General features: G+C 43.0%; 1 protein-coding gene across 4 annotated transcripts in view; it reads right to left on the bottom strand.

Annotated features, from left to right (window-relative positions):
* Positions 1–13,485, bottom strand: part of ARFGEF3 (ARFGEF family member 3) — a 169,568-nt gene extending 156,083 nt beyond the window's left edge. For 2 of the 4 annotated variants that reach the window (XM_034990764.1, XM_034990768.1), the window contains exons 1-2: positions 13,159–13,485; positions 4,914–4,965 (exon numbers count right to left, since the gene is read on the bottom strand). In XM_034990764.1, coding sequence (XP_034846655.1) covers positions 4,914–4,965; positions 13,159–13,243 — 137 coding nt within the window. In that variant the 5' untranslated portion in view covers positions 13,244–13,485. The remainder of the gene's footprint in view (positions 1–4,913; positions 4,966–13,158) is intronic. The other 2 variants (XM_034990765.1, XM_034990769.1) reach the window with 1 other exon arrangement.
* Positions 13,486–17,291: the final 3,806 nt, after the last annotated feature.

Below are 17,291 nucleotides of genomic sequence, written 5' to 3'. Positions count from 1 at the left end.
GTGGGGCATGGAGGGGGATGGCCGATGAATCAATTTGCAAGAAGCTAAATATTCCAGAAGTTGTGGTTAAGTCCAGGTGGGCTTAAGCCAGCTGCTCCTTGCCAAGCAAGGCTGGTGACAGCTTCACAAAACACAGACATCAGCCCTGAGTATTCATAACAAAAACGACCACAGCCCTGAAGATTCTAGAAATGACCAGGTTATTTTGGTTCTATCATTTGATTCCCAAACCACAGGGAAAAAGCAGGGAGGTAGAGGGGGTGAGAGGATAAAGTAGAAAAATGTCCGAGAACAGAAAACATTTCAGGTCATTAACTACTAATACTTCTTGACCAGTAGCTTCCTGGTCTTATTTATCACTTGGTTGAAAAACCCGTGGCTAACAACAGATGAAGTCAGTGACTATTCGTGCTCACCTGACTTGGTCAGAGATGTTTCACCAAGTCTGTCACAATTAGGGAGCACCCTCAGTTGCCTTCTGCTTGTGAAACAAGTAGGATATGGAAATGATAACCCCAATCAAAGGAAGAGCCTGAGCTATCAATGACCTCCTTCTTGAGTCTAGGGATACTGCGATGGCCCACTCATTCACGGGTTTTCAACCCTGGGAAGACATGGAAGGCCTGAAGTTTAAGAAGAAGGAAAAGAGGAGCAAAGGCTGTGAGGGGACAGGCTCCTCATGGTGGAAGGTAAGGACTCTTAAACTCACTGCCAAGCTCAAGAGCAAGACTTAGGGCAAGAAGGTAGAATGACTTTCATGTAACTCTCTACTAACAAATTCAGAAATATTTCACAGGACAGGATCCCTGGACCTTCCTCCATCGCTGACATGGAATCTCACCGGCATTCTGCATGAATCCCTACCCTGGTGCTACAGAGGCTCACTTACCAACCATGAGAGTGGACCTTTGCTTGCTGAAAGCCTGGGGTAGAACAGGCAATGCCTCCGACCACTCCTTATCTTCACCTCAAATGTTTTACCGTGGGGTTCTCCCCTGCAATGCCCTACGCATGGCTCAGCCCAGTCACTACAATGACGAAAATCTTTCATGTGATATCTGGTCTACTTCAGTTCGTACAAGAAGTCCACGGAGCAATCAATGGTAAAAGAAAAGCAGAAGATAATGCAACCACAGGTCTCTCAAGATTTCAGTTTTTTTCTGATCTGAGTTATCATTATTAGTGTACACAATTGAGCAAAACAATGTATTTATCAGAATGTTAATATATTTAACGTAAAAGGCAATCAGTCAGGGGCAAAAGAAAAATTAAGAAAAACAGCACAGCAAAAGTATTTGAGATTTGAATTATTCCCTATTGCCCTTTCTGAAACAACAAAAAATCTGTAAATAATCACTTCTAAGCAATTATCAGAAATGGAAACTGAATCTGAGTACAAAATCAGGAGAATGCAAGACATAGTTAATGAATCTGGTTTCTGTCTCATGTAGTACATAGAAGTGTAATTGAAGAAAAATAATTAAAATATAATTGAAGAAAAATAATTAACATATCCAAACTCTTTCTTGGGTACAGATATTTACAATGACTAGATTTTTTGTTTTTTTTTTTTTTGAGCAGGTACTCAAACAATAGAAAGATGCCCTGGTAAACACAGTAACTGGACAGAGTTAAGTACTCTCTGGGTTTAAAAGTTCCTAGCAGCAGAATCAAAGAATTAGAGGAAGACTGACTTCAAAACAGAGAGAAAAGCCCATTACAGTATAACTCATTATATCACTTCTTTTACAATAAAGAGAAAAAATAACTCAGATAAATATTGATTCAAGAGCTCTTTTTGTTCTAATTATGGCTTATTCCCATTCCCTAAAAGAGGCATGAAAAGCCTCCCAACTATTGTGAATCATGGTCAAACTGAAACCTCCTTAAATGTATAAAATTCTACCATAAATTTACAGTGGCTACCACAAAACACTGTTTTCCAGCTATGCATGTCTTTATTCTCCTCCCTCTGAATATAAAACCTTTGAGAGCAATGCTCCCATCTGCTTTATCTCATTCATACAGTTTAATTCTCTCTACAAAGATGTTTGATAGACCTCACTGCACACCAGAACACAATACACATATACAAGATGACCTCACCAGCTCTTTCTCATTAGGATAAACACTCCAAATTATCTGCTAACAGGGGTGAAGACATGAAATGACACCGATATATATCCATCCACAGCTCCTGATCCAGCATCCTTCCCACCAGTTTGGTGACCCCTCTTCTATAGGTGGTACAAGATGGCAAGCTGGCTCTGGGGAAATCTCAAGGCCATGGGTGAAAGGAAAGCTAAATGGCATGGCTAAATGGGGACCAGCCATGTTTAGGCCCCATTAACACTGCATTCTCTAACTCATCTGTCCACCCCCCTCAACACACACACCAAGAGTTGGAAAATGCCAGTTGTCTTTTGATGAACGTTCTTAACCAGGAGGTTCCTCCAGTATCATTGCCAGCTTCTCACCCCTAACACTATAGGCAGAACTTTCATCACAGACCCAGAACCACAAGAAGCCCAGCCGTCAGGTTCAACAACCTTCTGGATTAGGAACTAGGCTTTAAGGCACCGTTACTAAACGTTTTTTTGTTCAAACAGCCACTAAGAAAATGTTAAAGTTCTGTTTTTCACGTATTTTAAATTGACATTTACATTTCTTCATCATGATTTTAATTAATGGAAAAGGTTATGACTCTGGCATATTGGAAATACTACAATTTCTAATTAAAACATATCAGTTATTTAAATGTATCTAATGAAATCTAAATTCCACACCAATTTGAAAATCACCTTCACCCAACAAAAAAATGTATGAGCAAACTCTTCTTTAACAGTAAAAAATGCTACATTGTTCTCTTTTCTCCTCGAACTTATATTTCCATTCTACTTCCCCAAATTAATTTTCTCTCAATATAATGTTTTAACTCTTGAGAGGCTTTCATTAATCTCCCTACTCTATTTCTGTGTAACAAAAGGTGTATAAAGTGATTTTTAAAAAATTTCATGTGGCCATAAGGCTTAAAAGTGTTCAATTTTCTTCTGGTTTGAAGTGTGACTACTAATGGAACCAACTGATCCAAACAGCATTAATGAATATTTAAAAGAATGTTAATGTAGTTAACATGGAAAGTATAATTTTATTTTCTTATTTTATTTTTATCTGTTTCTTTAGAAATGCATTTCTAAAGAAACAAATAAGCCTTGTTTATTTTTCTCCTCAATTACTTCATATACCCATGGATGAAGTATTCCTTATTGTTATAATAAGGTGGGAATTTAACATCATTTCCATACCTTTTCACTTTCCTAGATGTAAGCAGTAAGAACCCTTATTTATATAAACAAGAGAATGAAGGAGACTTATCATCAAAACATCTTTTTGTCTATTATCTTATAATTAGATTAGGTCCTCCTTCAATTTTGTTGAAAGCCAAGAAGTAAAAACTAATTTACAAAAAGATGTGTGGTCTGATCATTATATTCGTCCCCTTTACCAACACAGACACTAGCATTTTCATAGTCCTTTGTTGGTGGGACAAGACTTTTGCACCCCAGGACAACATACCACACACAGTAAGATTCAGAATGGGATGGGTAATAGTGGTGCTTTCCTTGTTTAAGAAGAAGAGGGACTATAATAGGTAAGATAGAAAAAGAGATGTAGCAAAATCAGTTTTCAGAAAGAGTACCTATAGACAATGGGGACCATGAAATCATCTCCCTTAAACCATCTATACCTTCATATGTCTTGGAGAGTCTTCATGTTCTCCTGTGAGCATGGATACTCTAGCTGGGATACTGCCCTCCCCCCAGGCAAGAGTGTTATTGCCAGGCATTCTGTCCATTTAGCTTTATACACATAAAAGTACATTCGGTTTGATTAATACATGAATTTCCTTACAGTATATCAGCTTGCAGCAGATACTATAGGAGAGGCAATAAATTTTTTAAAAACTCAGGATCATAATTCTTGTTCATTCTACTTGTACAGATGAAAAACACCTAATAAATCATAATATCCTGACAGTACAGAACTTTCTTCAACAAAAGACTGTAAGTTCAACATTTTTAATAATGTCAAAAAAATGTGGAAATCATCCAAGTGTTTAATAATAAAAGTTACTAAATAAACATTACAGCAGCCATATAATGGAAGAATATATAATATTTTAATTCGAAGAACATATATTGACATTAGAAAATGTTCTTCATATGATGTGGCCTGAAACAATAAGCAGGAAACAAACATAAATAAAATTCACATTAATTTGTAAAAATGTGTATATGTAGGAAAAAGTCTGTTAAGAAAATCTGTTAAACGGTTTTCAGTGGTTATCCTTAGGTGGTGTAATTATGGACAACTTTCTTATTTGTTCTTTCCAAATGTCCCACACAGGGCATTTCTCTCATGATAAAGGGGGATGGGGAATGGTGAAGGGGAAACAGGCTCACTATCTCCAGGCTGTTGTATATGGCTATAGAGTTTGTGAGAGATGGTGTCTAGCCAAGGGACCAGTGGGAGTTTAAATCCACCCCACAGGGTGTAGGACTGCTTCTTCCCAGCAGGGGCGCCATTTCCTAGTCTGCAGTAGAAGATCTTGTCATCTGTCTACACTCTCTTAGGTTTTGGTCATTTCTCTCCTTGACCAATTTTATACTTTCACCTTATTCTTCAGCTGCTTTCTTTGGATAACTGACTTCACTCATTCCACGGATGCCTAGAAATCATTGCAGTCAGGTTCCCATCATGCTAACCTCATGAACTATCCCAGTTCATGGATTTAAAAAGAGCGTTCGGTCAACAAGTAAAATGCTATATGCCAATGAGGTTATCTGGGCCTTCAGGAAAACACAGGGGGTGATTTTTACTCCCACTATATTTTACAACTCCAGTCTCCTTACCTTAGCAAGTGTGGAGGGATCTTGACAATGGTATCCACACCACCCAGGGTTTCTGCAGAAGGAAAATTCCAAAGTTAAAAATAAATATGTATAGACTGAGAATCTGCAGATAAATTTCCGTTAGTTTCTTTTTTCCCTGGAGATTCCTATAATTATAAATTAGTCAGTTCTCATTTATCTGCATGCAAGTCACTCATACTTAAAAATCCTCCCTTGATAGCTCAAAAGACTTCCTTGGAGGAGATAAAATTAGGATACATTTCCCTACAGAAACACAGAATGAGTAGCTAATTTTTTAACCTGAACCAGAATGCCAATTTAATCTAGTTACAACTGGCTAAAATGCTGTATTCTTGCAATAAAAATAGACAAAGGACAAGGGAAACAAAAGCAAAAATAAACTCTTGGGACTATATCAAACTAAAAAGCTTTTGCAGAGCAAAGAAAACAATCAACAAAAACAAAAGGCAACCTACTGAATGGGACAAATATTTGCAGATCATATATCTAATAGGGATTAATATCTAAAATATATGAAGAACTTATACAACTCATCACCAAAAAAAAAAAACAACAACAAAAAACCCACCCCAAATAATCCAATTAAAAAATGTGCAGAGGACCTGAATAGGCATTTTTCCAGAGAAGACATACAAATGGCCAACCGACACATGAAAAGATGCTTGACATCACTCCTCATCAGGAAAATGCAAATCAAAACCACTATGAGATATTACCTGACACCTGTCAGAATGGCTAAAATCAAAAAGATAAGAAATAAGTGTTGGCAAGGATGTGAGAAAAGAGAAGCCTCATGCACTATTGGTGGAAATGTAAATTGGTACAGCCACTGTGGAAAACAGTACAGGGGTTCCTCAAAAAATTAAAAATAGAACTACCATAGCATCCAATAATTCCACTATTGCTGGGTACTTACCTGAAGAAAAAAAAAAAAAAACAGTAATTCAAAAAGATATATGCACCCTTATCTTTATTGCAGCATTATTTATAATAGCCAAGATATGAAAGCAACCTAAGTGTCCCTTAATAAATGAATGGATAAAGAAGATGGGATATAATATATATAAGGTAATATTACAAAGCAATAAGAAAAAGAATGAAATCTCATCGTTTGTGAGAGGGTAGATGGACCTCGAGTGTATTATACTAAGTGAAATAAGTCAGATAGAGAAAGGCAAATACCATATGATTTCACTTATATGTGGAACTTAAAAAACAAAAACAGATAAAGAAAAACCAAAAATAGACTCATGAATATGTACAGAGAACAAACTGATGATTACCAGAGGGGGGCGGTGTGGGGGATGGGTTAAATAGGTGAAGGGGATTAAGAGGTACAAACTTCCAGTTACAAAATAAATAAGTCACAGGGATGAAAAGTACAGCGTAGGGAATACTGTCAATAATATTTTAACAACTTTGCTTGGTGACAGATGGTAACTATACTTACTGTGAGCATTTTGTAATGTATATAATGGTCAAAAATTGTGCACCTGAAATTAATATAGTATTGTATGTCAACTAAACTTCAATTTAAAAAATAATAAATATAGAAGGGAAAGCTATTTCCTTGAAATACTGTTTCAATACCCTTAAATAATAATTTATAATTGTGAGAGACTTGATGTTCACAAAGCACTTTAGCAACATCTCATTATGCTCACATACATTTATGACACGGTAGATTAAACTTTTTTTTTAATCATCCTATAGTTAGGGATACTGAAAGGAGGCTCACCCTCAAATCTCATTAACCCAACCTGGATGTTCAATACTTTACCATTTTTGTGGATTATTCACACTACTGCAGCCTCCAATTGTAAAGATAATGAAACATTAGTCTCTCCCCCTGGCCCCCACGGAAAAGCTGTTCTATTTCAATAGCACTAACAATTCTGTACCCAATTCCAACATGTGTGGTTGGGGAAGCCTTCCCCACATGAAGCAATTCTCTGACACCAGCTGGCTATCCTACCATTTAATTCAATTCTGACACCATCGACTAGGAGATAGCATCAGATCCCACAGGTTAACGGCTCAGTCCTACAGGACTGCACCCCATCTTCAGACCCCAATCCCAAATCCAAGGTGTCACCTGGGCTTCTGACCGACCAGCTATAGGTTGAAGGTTCTAATGAACCCCCTCCTTGGGTTCAGTTAATTTGCTAGAAGAGAAACATTTCACTTACTATATTACTGGTTTATTATAAAAGGACAAAACACAGGAAGGGCAACAGATGGAAGTGATGCATGTGCCAAGGTATGGGGAAATGGCGGGGAGCTTCCATGTCTCTGAGGGTGCCATTTTCCCCAAGTTTCCATGGGTTTTCCAAGCCAGAAGCTCTCCGAACCCCATCCTTTTGGTTTTTTTATGGAGGCTTCACTACATAGGAATGATTAATTAAATCATCAGCCATTCGAGACTGAACTCAATCTCTAGCCCCTCTTCCTTCCCTGGAGGTCTGGGGTGGGACTGAAAATTCCAACTCTCTAAACACAGGATTGGTCCTCTTAGCAATGGCCCTCATCCTTAGGTTGCTTCATTAACATGACAAAAACACTTTCTGGTCCTCTTCACCTAGGAAATTCAAGGATTTTAGGGGCTCTGTGCCAGAAACAAGGACAAAGACCAAATATATATTTCTTATTAGAAATCCCAATATCACAAGCTCCGATTTGCTCCCAGTTTTTCAGCTCAAACTGTGTTGACTCCTTTCTTCATTGCTTAGAATCCATAAGCCCTGTCAACGTGAACCATTTTCACTGGAGAAGGAGAAATATTTCTCCCTGTCTGCTAAAAGATCAGAAGGGAAAAAGGACACCAGATGTATCTCTGAGACTCCGGAGTAAGAACAGTCCAAAACATGATGATAGGATCTGGGCATGTTGTGGCCAATGGGGCAAATAGTGGGTGTAAGCAAGACAATCCGCTGGGGCGCCTGGGTGGCTCAGTCAGTTGGGCATCTGCCTTCGGCTCAGGTCATGATCCCAGCGTCCTGGGATCGAGCCCCGTGTCAGGCTCCTTGCTCAGTAGGGAGCCTGCTTCTCCCTCTCCCTCTGCCTGCCGCTCCCCCTGCTTGTGCTCTCTCTCTCTCTGTCAAATAAACATATAAAATCTTAAAAAAAAAAAAAAAGGCAATCTGCAAAACAGAAAGATGGGATCAGTAGGGTCAGTGATGCTGTGGCCAAAGTGGAAGAACTGAGGTCAGTCGTTAAGAGGAGACAGGATAACCCTAAAGTAAAGCCCTGAGATGGCAGGGGCAGGGAGCAGATCAAAGGCCACTCGGGCCAGCGTGGCCTAGCCATTTGCAGGGCAGGAGCCAGCGCCCAGGACAATAAGCTGCTGTTCTCCAAGGGGAGGTGCTGACATGAAGCAACCAAATCATTGCAGTTTTCCTCATCAGAGGCGTGTTTATATTCAACTCAGGATGTTCAATAGCGCCCAACCCTACAACTGCTAACCAAGAACCCGAAGAAAGAAAAAGGACAAAGGAAAATCGCAGAGCAGCCATACTGAGCCCATCCTGCTCAAGTAGAGACGCTGAGTAGGTATCTGCCCTGGGGTCTGCATGGCGGATGTAACTAGGATCAGCCTAGTGATGTAAATGGGTGCATCACATTCTCAGAAACTGAACTGAAGCTGGGGGGATGGATGTGGTCGACTCCAGAGGGGCTGGGAGTGAGAGAAGAGGGCTTAGGGCTGACTCTTGAGGAACTCAAGCATTCGGGCAAGGGAGAAGTGCTGAAGCTAGCAGAGGAAAAGGAACTGCTTCGAAGGCATGATAACAATGGGCAAGGCGTGGTCCTGGAGGCCAGGGGAAGATGGGCGCTGGGGCTGTTCCATGCGGCTGAGGATGCCTTGCTGGATGGAGGTCTGTGTACCTCATTCTTCACTGCCAGCTGGTGGCACGATGGAGGAGGCAGACAGACAGCAGTGAGTGGAAGGGGAACTGGAAAGTGAGGTTGTGGCCACAAGCACTACAGACTTTTTGAGAAGTCTAGCTGTAAACAGAACAGAAACTGGCTGGAAGGAAAAGTAGGAGGGAAGGTAGAGGGAAGGAGGGTGGGGGGGTAGACTATTCTTCTTCCCCTACCTGGTGTTCCAGCCTCTAGTTGTTTTTCTCCTCTCCTCCATTTTACACAAGTCCCCTGATATATGTAAAACACCACAAGTTTCTAAAATGAAGACATGGTCCCTCACTGTTCTAACGTTCCGACATTCTATGTCATCCAGCCGAAGAGCTCACATGCCTCCAAGATCACAGGTTCTCAAAGGAAAATGCTATGGTCTCCACTCTCCACAAGCTGACCCCTTCCCTTATTCTTTCTATCCCCTTGTCAGACCATTTCCTCACTGACAAGAAAAATATCTAACAACCTAGATGGCACAAAATAGAAAGAAGATACAAATATATCCCTTGCCAGTTATCATGCAGCCATTAAGAAAACCGATTTTCAGGGGCACCTGGGTGGCTCAGTCGTTAAGCGTCTGCCTTCGGCTCAGGTCATGATCCCAGGGTCCTGGGATCGAGCCCCGCATCGGGCTCCCTGCTCCGCTGGAAGCCTGCTTCTCCCTCTCCCACTCCCCCTGCTTGTGTTCCCTCTCTCGCTGTGTCTCAGTCTGTCAAATAAATAAATAAAATCTTAAAAAAAAAAAAAAAGAAAAGAAAACCGATTTTCAGAGAAGTATCAATGACAACATAGAAGATGCTAAAGCTAAAAACAAACAAACAAACAAACAAAAAACCAAATGACAGTCTGCCATAGATAGTATAACCCTTTGCAGAAGAGAAATACTCCAAAAGTGATTAGTGTCCTTTCTGGGTGTTGAGATTACAGGTGATGTTCATTTTTTTCTTTATACTGTCCAAATATTTTTCAATATTCTAAAATGAGCGTATATAACTTTTATAAATAGAAAAAAGATGGTATCACTTAAAACCCAAGCAAGTCATTAATGGGCTGATCTGTTTATACATATCTGCTTCCCTTATGGTAGTTGCAGAAACCACAAAGAAGCATAAGGGACAGTCCCTACGTTCAAGAAGCACATGTCTACACTGTCAACATTTGCTGTTTTGGCTGACCAGCCTTCGGAAAGAGAATCCTAAATTTGTTTTGAGGAAACCATCCCTTTCTGAGTCAGGGATTTCAGTAAGCCTTGTGGCCTAGATCTAAGCCAGTTAGCCCATTTTACTCCTTAGCTAGAAGACTGGTTCAGGTACACACATGACCCATCAGGACCAAGAGAGAACAAGTGAAACCAAAGCCTGGGCAGAAGTTGACTGGAAGAGCTCCACTCTCTTGAGATGATCTGATGATGGGCCAAGTAGGAGATGACCCCTTTCTCCGGTGATGGCCTACGTGTGGCAATGACCACCCCCATCTCCTGTGACGGTTTCAGTGGGAAATGACTCCTCTCTCCTGTGATGCCATGGTAACCCCTCTCCCCTATCATGGGCCAAGTGGGAGATAACCCCTTTCTCTTCAGATGGACTACGTGTGGAAATGACTCTTCCTTCCCATGATGGTTTTAGTGAGAGATGATCCCTCTCTCCTCCGATGGTCTAAGTATGCTGATGCTTCTTTCTCATGAGATGGTCTCAATGTGATGATTCACAAGCCCAAAGCTGTGGAGACTCATGCCGAGCGTGTTCATCTCCCCCAAAAAGAGTAGAGCAAGGTCCTTGAACAGTGTATAATTCCTGAGCCAAATTCAACCCACAGCTAGCCTTACAGGGGATATTTAGTGAATACAGTGAGTAAATTCTGTTTTGCTGAAGTCAGCTTGAATTAGGGTTTTTTGTTGTTGCCGTCGCTTCGGGGGCGGGAGGGTTTGGTCTCCTGAATACAGTATTTCTCAATTATCCTGCCCCTAGAAGAATAGCTACGGCCAAATAATCCAAAGTCTCAGGTGCTCTAAGACAGTCATGAGGGCAGGGCTCTGAATGCAGAGGAGGAACGGATTTGACTGAAGAGCTTAGGGAACACTTCCTGTGTGAGTTAGGCCTTAGGAGTCTGGAAAGGGAATTCCCAGCGTGAGTAAAGGCAGAGCAGTGTGTGCGTGCCCGGTGTGCTTCCCGGACAGCTGCAGCTTATGGAACCCCTGGGGTGCACTAAGCAACAAGGGCGGGGGGGTGGTAGATTCTGAAGAGTGTTCTAAGGAATTTACACTTTAATCTAGAAAGAAATTATGGGGGTTGGGGAGGAGTGTTTTATAGTAAAAAAAAAATTGATGGAATGGTGGAAAATGGACTGGAGTGGAAAAGAGAGCAGGAAACCACATAGCCTTTGTTCATGCTGCCTTCTCCCTCTGCATGCCCTCCTAACATACTCCTTATAGGGAGGAAGCATTGTACTCATCCTCATAGCCCCATGCTCAGAACAGGGGAGGCCTTCATAAATCCACAGCGTACCCATTCTTCAAGGCAAATCTACTTTAAAAGCCCCACCAGCTCACACCAATTTCCTCCCCACCCCACCCTTGACCCCATACTCTATGCCCTCTTCTTAGATCTGTTTTCCTGATTTACTCATTCCAACCTGCACACTCAATGTCAGGCGCTGTTACTTAACTATTTCATGCACTTTGTCTCCCCTTGGTAACGAGAGAGCAGTCACTGGGAAAGGAATCACAGCCACTCGTGCGATCAGGTCCAACTCCAGGCTCGGCTCAGGTACCTGCCTCACCTCTGGACTTCCCAGGTAGCTTCAAGGATCTAAACTCAGCAACACGGCTGTTTAACCTAACAAGATGTTGAGTAGCAAAATTTAAACATTAAAAATACTCCATTACTCTTCTCCTCCCTGTTATCTCAATCTGCTTAACTTACAGCAAAATAATAATGAACACAGGAATGGCATGTTTAAAGCGCAGTCAGGTCCCGCTTTATTATGTTACTCAGCCATCTGTGACCCTTCGTTAGAGGCATTTGGGAATCTAGCTCTGAATCGCTCTGCTGAATGACAATGGCAATGCAAAAATAGTACTGTGGCTTTAAGAGCCTAGCTGCTCATTTATATCTGGTCCAGTATTCCTGTAACAGTAAACAATGGTCAAGTTCTGCCTACAAGATAAACTTCCTTGACATACGCAGATGTCAAAGAAAATGATGTTGCTAGGATTGTCTGTACACATACACCCAATATATGTGAATTCCGATCTTCTAAATATTAACAGCGTCACCTAAACCACCACCGGATTCCACATTTAGCGGAAAACCTGCTAATGGCACTTAACTCTTTTCAGGTTGTACCACAGGGTGTCATAACAAGCACTGATTGCTTTCTGATTAAGAGAGAAATAGATTCAATTGTATTTTGTAATTGAATGGCAACTGAGGAATCGCATGCAGGCTTGGGCCCTGCCAGGGGCCCCCAAGGCTGCCTTGGTTTCTCCTCCGCCTAATTTCTATCACTATCACCCAAAGTATGCTCCTGATCCCTCTGCATTCCCATCCAGACAATTCTGATTGCCCAAATTCGTGCCGAATTGGAATGAACGTCTTTCAAAAGAGTCTTCTTTGAGGTGGAGTTCTGCAAACCCGAGTCTGATGGGAAACACAAATGTGCCACCTGGAACTTATTTCAATACTTGCACAGCTCACAAATTTAAAATCCCACCTGTCTGAAGGGCACACCACAGCAGAATTGTAGAGGTAACGCAATCCCACCCGTATGTAATGTTTCAGGTACAATAACCATGGAAGCTAATACTTAACAAGCTGGCCTCTATCCGAAAAATCGAATTAAAGAAGCCATTCCTTCCTGGTCACATTCGCCAATGTTTCGAGTTCGGGGTTGATGGTTCAACTTCCTTTTTTCCCACAGGCGCTTGGAATCGGACCCCTGGGTTCGCACCGGCTGGTGGTCCTAACTCAGAGATGGGTGACCATCGTCCACCTTGCTGGGAATCTGGAAAAGGGGGCCTCCTGGCGGGGAGGACGGCGGTTCCCCATTGAGGTTTGGGAGAAGACCGAGACCAGAGAGGAGGCGGATGGATGTTAACGCCCGAACCAAAATTCTCATATCCCACATCAATTCACCGAGGCAACTCTCGCAATCGCGCGAAACGCATCCATAACAGCAGCTCAGCGGGAGCCCCCCCGCATCAGGGTCGGCTCAGCCCCAGCCCGCGCGGCCCTCCGGCGGCGGCGAGCAGCGGCGCGGGAGCCCGACCGGCCGGCAGGTGCTCGGCGCCCCGCGCCCCGCGCCCCGCGCTTACCCAGGGCCCAGGTGCAGCTCTCCTTGATGGCTTTGTACTTGCTCCCGGACGCTTCCTTCTGCAGCTTCCTCAGGATCTCTTCCATCTTGACCTTCGCAGGGGCTCGGCCACCGACAGCGAGACGAGCGCGCGCGAGGCCGGGCCGGGGACGCCGCCGCCGCCGCTGTCGCCGTCGCTATCGCCACTGCCGGGCCCCGGGCGCCTAGGCGGCCGCTGCGCTCGCCCCCCTTCGGCCCCGCGCGGCGACTGATGAATCACGCCCGCTCCATGCCGCGGGCCACGTCAGCCCCGCCGCCCCGCCCCGTCCGCCGCCCCGCCCGCTAGGGTCAGGTGCGCTCGGCGCGCGGCGGCGGCGGCTTGGAGCCCGGAGGCCGGAGGCCGCGGCCGGGACCCGCCGCCGACGCAGGCCCCGGGGCCACGAAGCTTCGCGGGGAGGTGGAAGCGGATGTCCGGAGCTGGCTCGCCGGCCGGAGGTTGGCCGGGCGCGGCCCGAGGAAGCTTCTGGTCGGCGGCGGGCAGCCGGCGGGGAGGGGCCTAGCCGCTGCCCCCCCCCCCCCGCCCCCGATCCCCGACCTGCGACCCCCCTGCGCCGCGCCGGGCGGGGAGGGGGCGGCCCCGCCGGGTTCGCGGAGCCCCGGGCGCGTTGTGGCGGCGCGCCCTTGCATCCCGTTGTCCGCCGCTCACTATTCAGTTAACAGCCCTTCTGGGCCACTCTTCTGTGACGGGGTCGGGAGCTACCTGTGAATAGACGGACTCTGCTCCACCGTGTACCAACACGATCTCGTGGAGGGGGTCCGGGGGAGAGGGTTCATAGCCCCATTATACACACGAGGAAACCAGGCCGGAGAGGCTAAGTTGCTTCCCACACCTACCAGAGTTAGCCTCAAAACACATTCCTGAATCCAAACCCCTTTTTCCTTCCTCTCTCGCACCCTTAGGCTGAACTTGGGAAACAGACTGTGGGTGATGCGGAAGGAAGGCAGCGTTAGCCGGGGCCTCAGGTCCTGAGAGGGCGTGCGCTGTGCGTCGGCAACTTAACGGCCTTCGCTGATGGAGACCCCGAGATGGTTGTTGAAGGAAGGAGGGAGAGGAAAGCAGGCATCTCATTTGGCATCTCATTGTTTCCCTGTTGTGAAAACCGTGTCTAGGAGCTAAGAAGGGATTTTAAGCGTATTCGTTTTTCTTTAGAAATGTCACTGTAGCGGTAGTGAAAAAAAAATTGCAAAGGAGTAACTGGCAGCTGGGAGAACAGTAAGGAGATTCCGCAGTCATCTAGAAATAAGTTAAGCCAATAGTAGGTGGAAAGGAATAGAGGAAAATACAGCAAGAGATATTTTAGGAGTCGAAGCCGTAGGATTTACTGACCGATTGGGGTGGTTAGCATCTGGGGTGACTTCCGTGTTTCTCCATTGGGAAAGGGGAGGATGGTGGGCCCCATCTTCCAAGCTAAAGTAGAGAAGGAGAGGGTTTGGAATCTGGGGAGTATACGAGTTCAGTTCTGAACATATTCAGGTGGAAAATGATAATGAGATAACCACAGCGTGTTTCACTTATGGGCAGGAACCCAGGGCAGTGCTGTGTGATAGAAATGAGGATCTGGGGCGCTGGGTGGCTCAGTTGGTTAAGTGACTGCCTTCGGCTCAGGTCATGATCCTGGAGTCCCGGGATCGAGTCCCGCATTGGGCTCCCTGCTGAGCTGGGAGTCTGCTTCTCCCTCTGACCCTCCCCCCTCTCATGTGCTCTCTCTCAAATAAATAAATAAAATCTTTAAAAAAAAAAAAAAAGAAATGAGGATCTGAAAGCCTTCAGGTATTGAGTTATTGATGCCTGGGGTTTGGCAAAGATTGTAGGAGGCAGTGGATGGAATGGGCAGAGCAAGATACCAGGAAGGAAGTTGGGGTCCCCTTATTCTTTTTAAGAGTATTTATTATTACTTTATGATTAAAAACAAATTTACTTATGCTACAAACTAAAAAAAATAGTAATTTTAGAGATATAGAATTTAAATAGCTTTGTAATAAAACTTTTACAGAGTATTAAAAAAACAGGTGCATTTGCACAGTCTAAAAAAAATGGGCGATGATTATGAAGTCAGTCCACAAAGAAATACAAATAACTTATACAACCTATGAGAAATGTTCAAGCACCTACTTACCAAAAGAGCACAAGCATTTAAATAAAATGTAGTTTTTAAAAAGATTTTATTTATTTGACAGAGAGAGCACAAGCAGGGGGAGTGGCAGGTAGAGGGAGAGGGAGAAGCAGGCTCCCCGCTGAGCAGGGAGCCTGATGCGGGGCTCAATCTCAGGACCCTGGGATTATGACAGCCGAAGGCAGACGCTTAACCGACTGAGCCACCCAGGTGCCCCAATAAAATATGATTTTTAAAAAATCAATCAAATTGGCTAAGAGCTGGCCTACTGGATCCTCCCGTGTTATGGGTACTGGTGGAAGGATAATCCTGGAGGATTCTGGATGTGTAGACAGCATAGATATGGCTACGATTTAGCAATCCTACTTTTAGGAATTCATCCTAAGCAAGTGATTATAGAAGTGGATATTCACATTAAAAAAAAAAGTGGATAAAGATTTTTCTACAAGGATTTCAATGTGCTGTTCATTTTTAAAAAATTTAAAACTATCCACATGTCCAACAGTAGAGAAATGGACAAAAAAATCCATGATGTATCCATAAAGCAGCATATTATATAGCCTTTAAGAATAATGTAGGAGAGGAATATTGAATGACATGAAAAGAGGTTGCTACTACATAGTTAAATGAAGAAGTTTGTAAAATGCTACTACGTACATCCATGCACTAAATGATCCCAATTTTATTATTTAAATATTTGATGTGGATGTACATACAAGTTTTTTTAAAAATACACATGCATACACAGGAAAATAAACATTTTTCTTTTTATAATTGCAAAGTGTTATTTTGTTTAAGTGGTAGAAAAAAGAAACAAAAGTAGTGTACAGACAGTGGCTACAGAGAGGACAAAGATAAATACAGAAATGGATCAAATGGATGCAAGAGTTTAGCTAGGTAGCCTGCCCAAGAAGAATAATGAAGGCAGAGCCTGGTTGCAGTAGATGAAGAGCCGGTAGAACTACATGTGTAAATAACCCACTCAAACTGTTGGCTATGAAGGAAATTAAGAGTAAAATAGTCTATGGGGCACCTGGGTGGCTCAGTCGTTAAGTGTCTGCTTTCGGCTTAGGTCATGATCTCAGGGTCCTGGGATCGAGCCCCGTATCGGGCTCCCTGCTCAGTGGGGAGCCTGCTTCTCCCTCTCTCACTCCCCCTGCTGGTGTTCCCTCTCTTGCTGTGTCTCTGTCAAATAAATAAAATTTAAAAAAAAAAAAGTAAAATAGTCAAAACACTTTTTTTTTAAACATCAACTCAGTAGAAAATGCCCTTTGCATCACCACCCAGAGTACCTAGAAATACATATATAGGTAGATTTAGAAACTGAAACAAAAGATTTTTATGAGTAATCTACACGTCCAACATGGGGCTGGTACTCAGAACCCTGATGTCAAGAGTTGCATGCTCTACGGACTGAGCCAGCAGGGGCCCCTGAAACAAAATTTTTTATTTATAAAACAATACTTACTGTTAAATAGAATAGAGTTACTATTAAATAGGATTTGATTCATTGTTGCAGGCATGCTTGCCTGTTCTCAAAATTTGTTCCAGGCTGGAGACATGAGGATAATGCTACATGCACAACCCAGGTGCTTTGTGCTTGGTATCTATTCCTTCCCACTACTCTCAGTTATTTTGGTTAAAAATTCTGGTTCACACAAACACTTTGCTGTGTATTCTATTAATAACAATATACGCTAATTAGCAACTGAAATTACAAATTTCAGCAGATTCTTCTTTAACTTAATCCAAAATGGTGATAAACTTATAATCATTCAATGTATTTGAATAACAAAGCATTAGTAAGTAGTTTTCTTCTTTGGGCATCAACTTTAATGCAAATATGGATTCAGGATTTTGAAAAACAAATGGATTTTTTTATCCAAATGTTTTTTCTTGATATTTCAAATTTCTTTATTGGAAATGTTTAAAGTTTGAAACAGAGAATTGCAATATCACTAATATCTTTAATTTTATTCCA

This window comes from Mirounga leonina, unplaced genomic scaffold, assembly GCF_011800145.1.
Source record: "Mirounga leonina isolate KUSES-001 unplaced genomic scaffold, KU_Mleo_1.0 Mir_53, whole genome shotgun sequence".
Lineage (NCBI taxonomy): Eukaryota > Metazoa > Chordata > Mammalia > Carnivora > Phocidae > Mirounga > Mirounga leonina.
This window is presented reverse-complemented; position numbering and strand designations above follow the sequence as displayed.